Source organism: Belonocnema kinseyi, chromosome 3 (assembly GCF_010883055.1).
Source record: "Belonocnema kinseyi isolate 2016_QV_RU_SX_M_011 chromosome 3, B_treatae_v1, whole genome shotgun sequence".
NCBI classification, from domain to species: Eukaryota; Metazoa; Arthropoda; class Insecta; order Hymenoptera; family Cynipidae; genus Belonocnema; species Belonocnema kinseyi.
Window position 1 is genome coordinate 116,557,013 of NC_046659.1, and position 8,976 is coordinate 116,565,988.

The window sequence follows — 8,976 nt, forward strand, 5'->3', positions numbered from 1 at the left end:
TTATTCCACCGGTTAGTGAGATTCCAGGTTAATTACAGACTCGAAAAGCTTTGGAAAATGGTTCACAAAAAAAAATAGACACGAAAAATCACGTTTTTTTTGGTTAAACTGCATTTTGGGATAATAACTAAATTTTTTGAGGAATTTTATTGGCACCGTCGGAAAGAGGAGATCTTAAGCAATAAAAATATATGTGTCTCAATTTTTTCTAGTGTCGAATAGTCTTAGTTACTGGCCGTTGAAAAGCAGTGTACCGGCAGTGGCGTTTTGGCCGTTTAAGGGTTAATTTGAGAGGATTTTTAAAAATTTGGAGGATAAATTTGAGAAAAATTCGAATCATTTAAAAAGATGTTTGGAAATTCTCAGAAAATTTTTAATAATTTAAATTTTGAAAAAGTATGAAACAACATGTAGACGTTTCAAGTTTTTAATGTAAAATCTTAAAGCATTTTAGCGATTTTCAAACTATTTAAAATGAAAGTCATTTAGCTTTTAATTCAAGAAGTGCTTAGTTCATATAAAAATGTAATCGTTTAGTTTGTAATGTTTCTAGCTTAAAGTTGCTTTAAATGATACTATTAAAATGTTTTAATTTGTTGATTCATTCTTCTATTTAGAGCATTAAAAATGATAATGAGAATTTATATTTTTTAAACTAAATCTGAATCTTTTAACTCTACACTTCATACAGTAAAAAAAATGTGTTTGACAGATTAACTGTATTTCATTTAAATCTTTTTACTCGAAAAGTATTAGTGGCTTCCATTTTATAATTTTTTTCCATTTCACAATTAAATTTTTGAATTAAAAAACTTTTAAACTTAAATTTTTAAAAGTTTAAGATTCAAAAGTTTCACTTTGAGTGTTTTAATTTACAACTCAGTTCTAAGTACTTCAAATGGAAAAATTTTTAGTTTTAGAATTCGATTTTTGAAATTTTATTGACCGTGAAAAATGTTTGTGGACCGGGAAATTCTCAGAAGGGCTATAGAAGGGAGGACTATTGAAGGGTTTCACCGTATTATCAAATCACAACAAAAGACATCTGTAAAAAATGAACGCCAGCGTTCAGCATTCATACAGCGCACTTATAAAGGCAAAAAAATTAAAAGAAATAAATAAAAAATAACTAAGCAAACAGGTACAGAACCAACACCACATACGTGATCGTGGTGTTGGCGCTGTTCCTATCGGCTTGGGTGTTTTTTATTCTTTCATTGATTTTTTTTTGTTGTAATAAGCGTGCTGTATGAGTGCCAAATCTTTGGTATTTATATTTCACAGATTTGTTGTTGTTGTAATTTGACAATAATAAAAATAAAAAAGAGAAGAAAGTGGCTTATGTTGGCGGCAATCTTATTTTACCCCTCTTTTGTATTTTTTTCCAAAAAGGAAAATTATTTTCTTTTCTTTTTGAGAAGAAAAAAGTTATTTTTTTATATATTATCAAATTTCAATAGGAAAATTTTATTATGGTTGTCCAAATTTGGGCGTTGGATTCTTGGTTTTATTTTCAGGAGTTCTGCACATTAATTTGAGTATTGGATGTTAAATAGGTTTTTAAATTTGGTTTTAATCTCATTTAAATTTCTTTCATTTTTAATTTAAAATAGTCACTTTTCCATACTTGAATGGTTATTATATTACATGGCGGGGGGAGGGTCAAATTTGTTAGAAAATTACGTTACGAATACAAATGAGCAATCACACCTCCCCCTACGTTACAAATCGTCACAAAACCTGTAATCCCCCCCCCCCTCTCCAAACCCTCACAGTTTAACGTATTTTTTGAACTGTCTCTAAAACGTCTTTGAAAAATGCTGCTGAATAAAATAGAAAATAATTTTGCTTTTATCCTTTCGAGGATTCGCTATAACTATATTCCTTAAGAGAATGAAAAAAGCCTCATAAAGTCGAAAGTAAAGCTGAAATGAATGTCTGTATCTCACTGAGGAATTCACACAAGTCTTTGACCATAACATCCACGCTTTATTCACTTTAAAAAAATGATGGCCCTCCACGCAATATTTTTAGAAAAGTACATTGTTTCCTTTCTTATCTCTTGGGATTTATAATCTTTTTGTTATGTTTCAGAACCGCTACATAGGGATGTCAGTATGAAAGGTAAGATAAAAAAATTATTTCACTATCTTCAACTAGAAGATCTATTTTTTTTAAACAGAATTTAAATAATACGCCTTCTGATCTTGAGTCACCTTGTCGAATACATAAAATATTCAGGAGAAAGAAATATGAGGGAATCTTTAAACAAAAATAAAGTTCACCTATTTTACAGTTCTCGAAGGAGGCAAAATGGGGAAAAAAGCGCAGAGAATGTAATAAAAATTAAAGAAGGGGAAATTATTAATATTTCGCAATTTTGGTCATTTTTTTATCATTTTAGTTAAGAATACATTTTTCTTTGTTAAAAACTTGACAATTTTGTTAAAAATTATTATTTTCTTCGACAATTAATTTTTTTAATTGAAAATTTTACTATTTTTTGTTTGTTTTTAAATATTTCTTCTTCAATTTCGGAAATTCGAGTATTTTGTTCCAAATGCATTTTGTGTGGTATGCAATTATTTGAAATTGTTTTACTCTCACGACTTCTTTTCTTTACTTAGATTTAAGAGTACCAATCTAAATTCAGTGTCAGCTGAAGAAAACTGTCTTTTCCCCTTTTTCCGGGAAAGCTTCTTGTTTCCGCTTCTCGCGTCTAGGACAGAATTTATCGGTTGCAATTATCATTCGAGAACACATGCTTTACACTACCAGAAGCCCTATAATGTTGTCTTAAGTGCCTTTAAATTCCAACAATTGCTGGAAAAATCATTTCCTTAAGTTTGAAAAACAACCCTCACTGTTCTTCTAAACAATTTTTTTTTTTTATAAACGCCTGGTTGAAAAAATTGTTACGAGAAAGTGCAACATTCCTTCAACTGTATAATTTTTTGTTGAAACATGTACTTTTTTGCAAAAAAAATATATTGGAGACTGGGGCTCAATACGCCCCGGGGCTAAGCGCGCACTTAACGCTTAGCCCCGGATACTTACCATGCTTTAAATGTTTTTAGAAATTATTTAATTTATTAATTAATTAATAATTACATTCGTGCATTTTTCGGCTGAAAAAATGACTCTAGGGGCTGAGCGCGCACTTTTCCACAGATGCTAAGCGCGCAACACGCGTGGGCGCTATGAGACTCTGAAAAATTGTTTTGTGCCTGACGGCATTATAAAGTCGGAGTTTTTGTTCATGCGCCATCGGCGGAAAATTGCTTTTTGTGCCCTCTGTCTGAGAAAAGTTAAAGAAGTGCACCTTAGGGCAAACAAAAATAAAAAAAAGCTCTCTATCATCTGTCCGCTTCGCAAGCCCTTAGAATATAAATTTGAGAGAGAAATTGAATTTTTATTTAAATAAAAAAATTTGTGAAATCCAAAGGTGCGCGCTTAGCCCAAACCTGAATATGATGCGCGCTTAGCCCCACGCCTTTTTTCGAACGCCTTTGGATTTAGCGTCAATAGAGTTTTAATGGCGGTAACTTAAGTCAGGAGCGCCGGTAACTTACCGACAAGTTCTCGAGCGATTTTTTTCTCGAGAATTTAAGTTTTCCACCGAAATAAATGTAGTGTGGGGGGTGTGTGCGCGCGCGCGCGCGTGTGTGTGTGTGTGTGCGTGTGTGTGTTAAAATTTTGGCAAATAATCGAATTTATTAAGCATTTATAGATTTCACTTTGCACGCACATTCTGCATTGATGAACAATCCAAATAAAAATTATTCGTGTTTAAAACATAAGCAGTATCAAATTGAAATGAAATAAAATTTAAATAAATTTAGAATCTATTTTACTTAGAATGTATAAAAAAATCACAAGAAACATAAAATACGAGTTTTGGGTAAAAAAAAATTGTTTCTTTACATATTTTTAACATTTATCGATAGGCCAAATCCTAACAAACTTGTATTTATAAAAAACGATTTTGGGTGATTGTTCAATCTTGAAGTTATTTAATTTGTAAGTCAAAACTTTCAATTTGGATTGATAAATAACAACTATACAATTATTAAATTGCGAAAATTCGCGTAAGTTTAAGAAATATTTAGAAGTTTTGAAAATATTGCAACTTGATATAAAACTTAAAAAGATTTCAAAGAATTTAAAACAAAATATAAGTTTGTGCAGATTACAATAGAATTTTTTGATTGTATTCAAGGATTTTAAAATGTTTTATGATAATGAAAAAAATTGCTTGAAATTTCTTTAAAAATTAATTTTAAACGAAATTTAAAATGATTAAAAAAAAGAATAAATGTTGTTGAATGGATAAAAAAAAATTACTAACTCAAAAAAATATGAGTGAGTTTATGAGATATATGCAGGTTTTATAATGACTTAAAAGTAATTTAAAACCTGAAAGGAAATACATTTTAATTTTAGATTTTTCAAGATTTTAAACAACAAAATTATAAGGCTTTTAATTATTTTAAAAGGCTTCAAAAGGATTTTAAAAAATTATTAGGATTTTCCAAAAAAATAATACTGATTTTTTATTCTGAATAATTCATTTCAAGAGAATATTTGTCACAATTGTCAAAAAAAAATCGGTAAAATTTGAAGTTAGTTTTTTTAACATTGAAATATATTTCAATAATTTTAGAAATTTTTAAAATCATTTTCATAAATATTTGGATGTTTTGTAAAAAGTTCAGAAATAATTTTAAATTTAAACTTATTCCAAAAAGGTTCAAAGAAAATGCAGAGTTTACAATTTTTTAAGCGTTTTAAGGATTTTGAAAGATTTAAAAATAATACAAGAATGTTCTTTAGATACCTGGGAAAATTTAAAATCATGTTTTAGTTTTTTTTTAATAATTTAAAAAGAATATTTAAAAAGATTTCAAAAGATACATAGGTTTTAATGAATAAATAACAATGGAACATTTATTAATGTTTTTACGACCTAAAATAAAATAAATTTATATTTTATATAAAAAATTTTCAGTTAAAAAATTATAAGCGTTTAATTTTTATTGTTTCTGAGCTGAATATAATAGCTAAGATTTAAAAATTTCGAATCTTCGAACTGTACAACCTCTAAAAGTTAAGACATTTTTATTTCAAAACCTAACTTAAGTTGAAAATTGAAGATGGTTCCCCTACGAGTATGTTAATTTGAATTTGAGTTTGTATAACTTCAAATGAAAATTTTTTTAGATTAAGAGTGAATGTTTCAATCACAATGACTGTCAAAAATGGTTGAGAACCGGGAAATCGCCAGGAAATGACCGTGAAATAAAACGGCCACCTTGGTATTGGTGAAAAAATTAGGGTAGAAACCTTACTGCCAAGGGCCGTGCGACCCGGCGCGGCGGCGGAGCAAAGGGTCGCATGCTGAATGCACTGACTGCATTGACTGCTCTCTTGATTGCTCTCTGGACTGCTCGTGATTGCTCACAATCTCTCGTTGACTCCTACTGACTCGCTCACGGTTTAAGAATAGTTTCAGAGATTTATGTTGATTTCACTTAATTTTCGCTTATTTCAAAAGATTGGATCTTTTTCAAAAGATCAACTCAGATACCGCTGACTTAAGATCATTTCATAAAGTGTTATACTTGTTACATTTTATTTCATACCAATATCCAACGATAAAACCCCTTGACTCGAGAATGAATGCCCCCTCCCCAAAGAAGACAACATTTTTGAATTCAAGTCCAAAATTTTATATTATTATATGAGTTATAATTAAAAATAGGTATAATGAGAAATTTCATCAATTAAACTAAATAAATATACTTTAAATATATGTTTAGTGCTTATATACGAGGATACTGTATACTTTTAGTGGAGATTATACATAAAATAGGTTGTATAGTAAACTATGGTAATCCTAACCTCACTTTATAAGTGACAGTCAGGAAGGATTAATGAACATTTTACGAATGCTATATCGTAAATATTGCTAAAAAAGTTTGTAAATTTTATTTTATGATGTTTACAAGGTGTAAATACCACTTTATACTTATTCACAAAATTTCTTAGTTGAAATTCGTATCTCATTGGCAGAGGGTCTAGAACTCTATTCGGTGCTGCCACCTACGATTAGTTTTCGTCATGAACCTCATTTTATCAAATATCGAGTAAACTTTTGCTCATAGAGAATCTCGACTCGAAACAAGATTTTAGTTGAAATATCACTGGTTCAAGCTGAATCTTTGCTTTTTTATAACTTCATTTTGTTATTGAAAATTGACGATGCAAAAACTATGCGTGCTCAGCCCCGCTCTCTCCTACTTTTTTTACAAAAAAGTACAAATAAATACAAATAACTAATTTTTTCTTCTATGTTCTTCTAAGTAACAAAATTAAGAAGTAAGTGTAAGTTTCTTTGTATAAACCTAAAATTCCTTTTTAATTTGAAAGTGTGTACATCTTTGTATTAATATTGTTGTTTTTAATTTATTGTAAAAATGTACAAGGCAATCTAATTTTCGTATCAAATTAAAAGCTGGACTATCTTTATAATAATATTAATCTTATTAAAAATCCAAGGTTTTAAGAAAATAAGAAATATTTGTCAAGATTTCTGGAAAAATTTATAAGGATTCTTTAATTTTCAAAATTAATGTTAAAATAATATAAAAAACGATACACAAAATTTTTAATTATTAATTAAAAATTGAACAATCATTAATTTGTAAAAAAAAATCTTAAGGAGTTTGTTTAAAGTATATTAAAAAGTTTTGAAAAGTTTCCAAAATAATTTGAAACTTTAAAAGAGTTTAAAACATTTTAAACAAAATTGATATTTTTTAAGATTTTCAACAAAAAATTTAGAAGCCTTTTAAAAATGTTTAATGTTTCAAAAAAATGTTACAGAAATTTATATAAAAACTAAAAATGATTTATTTTTGGAACCACTAATTTAAAAATAATATTTAAAAAGATTTCAAGAACTCTCAAAGAGAGTCTGTAACATTTACAGGCAACTTTTTATTGTTGCAGAATTTTTAAAAAATTGTAGCAAAACATCGAGTTCCGAGATAATATCAAAGTTCCGTTTAATTCCTGGAAATTTTTTTAATGATTCTTTTACAAACAAATTTTGTATTCATTCTTCAGTATGTAGCATTAAAATCCAAAGAAAATAAAAGAATTCAATCTGAAATCAGATAATGTATGTTCTTTTTTCGAATTTGAAAATTAAAAAATAAATAATTTTCTAAATTTGAAGTTTTTGAAAATGTTTGAAAGACATGTTTTTTTTTTTTTTTGATTTAACATATTTACACATTTTTTAAAATGTTTAAAATGTCTGATCTGAAATTTCTTCAGCTTGAATCAAAGAAATGTATAATTATTGTTTTTCATTTTCAACAAAAAATCTTGTAATTTAGGAATTTCATTTGATTCTATTATTATTTTAAAACGTTTTTAAAAGAAAGACAAAATTGTTCGTTCATGAAAGCAAAATAATATCACGCTTCTTTAGTTCACATTGAAGAAATTTTATGTTAGATAAATTTACCTTTTTAAGAGAAAAAATGTGTATTTAGCTCAATCCAAAAAACATGTTCTTTTACACATTTTGAAAAAATTGTAAATTAGGCAATACATTTTTTTAACTTTTAATTTTTTTATTGTTCACTAGCAAAAACCAAACATGTAAACAATCCGATGCAATTTTCGAATCAATAGGAATTTTTTAATTTACAAAATATCCAATAAAAAAAGAGGACGGAGGTTGATATTCTATTTCAATTTTTTTTTTCATTTTTTGAGATGTCATGTCCTTAGTTGAAACAATATAGATTTTTTGTCGATTTTATTCAAATTTTCACTGTTTATAGTATCTATGGAAGCAGTGCGAAATGTTTAAATAAAATTGTTTATAAAAAATAAAATATGTCTCATTAATAAAATAACACTAGAAAGTTATGAGGGTAAGTTACTCAGAGTTCACTTCCTGTTTGAAAAACAAAATCTGCCGTCGGAAAATTGACGAAAATCTGCATTTGTTCAGTAAATTTATTTTATCAAATTTATTTGAACAATTTGCAAATATTATCACCTAAAAAGTCTTCTAATAAACAAGGTCCTTCTTAAAGATATTTATTGTTTGAAAAGCTGCCAAAATGTGAATTTGTTTATGAAGTAAACAATTATTGTTGATTAAAAAAGTATCATAAGGAAATATTTATTTGTTTATTGAATTTGTTTATAACATTAAACATCACTTTGAATTTTTCAAAAATGGTGATTAATCTTTTAAATAACAATCAAAAAAATTTTTCTTAAATGTTTCAACCTACTGTACATTATTTGCAAGAAGTATCTATTGGCTTTATTGTGGACAAATACAAAAAAAATTACATAAACAGATATTAAAAAAAGTCCCGCAGGAAAAGAAAATTACCGAAAATTTTCACGCTCAAAATTTTTAAACCGGAATTTTCAAATTTTTGAAATTATAAAATTCCTGAAAATAATAACTTCCCAAAACTCCATATTCTCAAAATTTCAAACTACAAGCATTATTAAATTTTTGAAGTTTAAAATTCCTGAAAAAATAAGATTTGATATTACACTTGAGAATAAATACCCTATATAAAATGCCAGATTATTCTAAGCGAAGAAACTAATTTTTTTCCTGTCAAAATTTTCCAATTCCACAATTCACGATTTTTCGAAATTTTAATCATTTAAAATTTACTATTTTCGGGAATTTTTAAATCCAGAAATTTATTATTTTTGAGAGTTTGTAAATTCGGGTTTCATCATTTCGGCCAATTTAAATTTCGAGAACAAACATTATTATTAGTTTTATTTTCATTCCGAAATTAAAAATGTCAAGAATTTACATTTTTCGGGAAATTTAAAAATTTTAAACCAACTTGTAAATAAATTCTCCAAAAAACTTATTTTGACGCTAATATGCAGCACCCCAAAGTAAAAATATAATTATTAATA

The 8,976-nt window shown here is 27.3% G+C and overlaps 1 protein-coding gene across 3 annotated transcripts in view; it reads left to right on the forward strand.

Moving 5' to 3' along the window:
* Nucleotides 1-8,976, forward strand: part of LOC117169550 (alpha-1,6-mannosyl-glycoprotein 2-beta-N-acetylglucosaminyltransferase) — a 133,931-nt gene that overhangs the window by 76,672 nt on the left and 48,283 nt on the right. For all 3 annotated transcript variants that reach the window (XM_033355972.1, XM_033355971.1, XM_033355973.1), the window contains exon 3: nucleotides 2,095-2,124. In XM_033355972.1, the coding sequence (XP_033211863.1) occupies nucleotides 2,118-2,124 (7 nt within the window). In that variant the 5' untranslated portion in view covers nucleotides 2,095-2,117. The remainder of the gene's footprint in view (nucleotides 1-2,094; nucleotides 2,125-8,976) is intronic.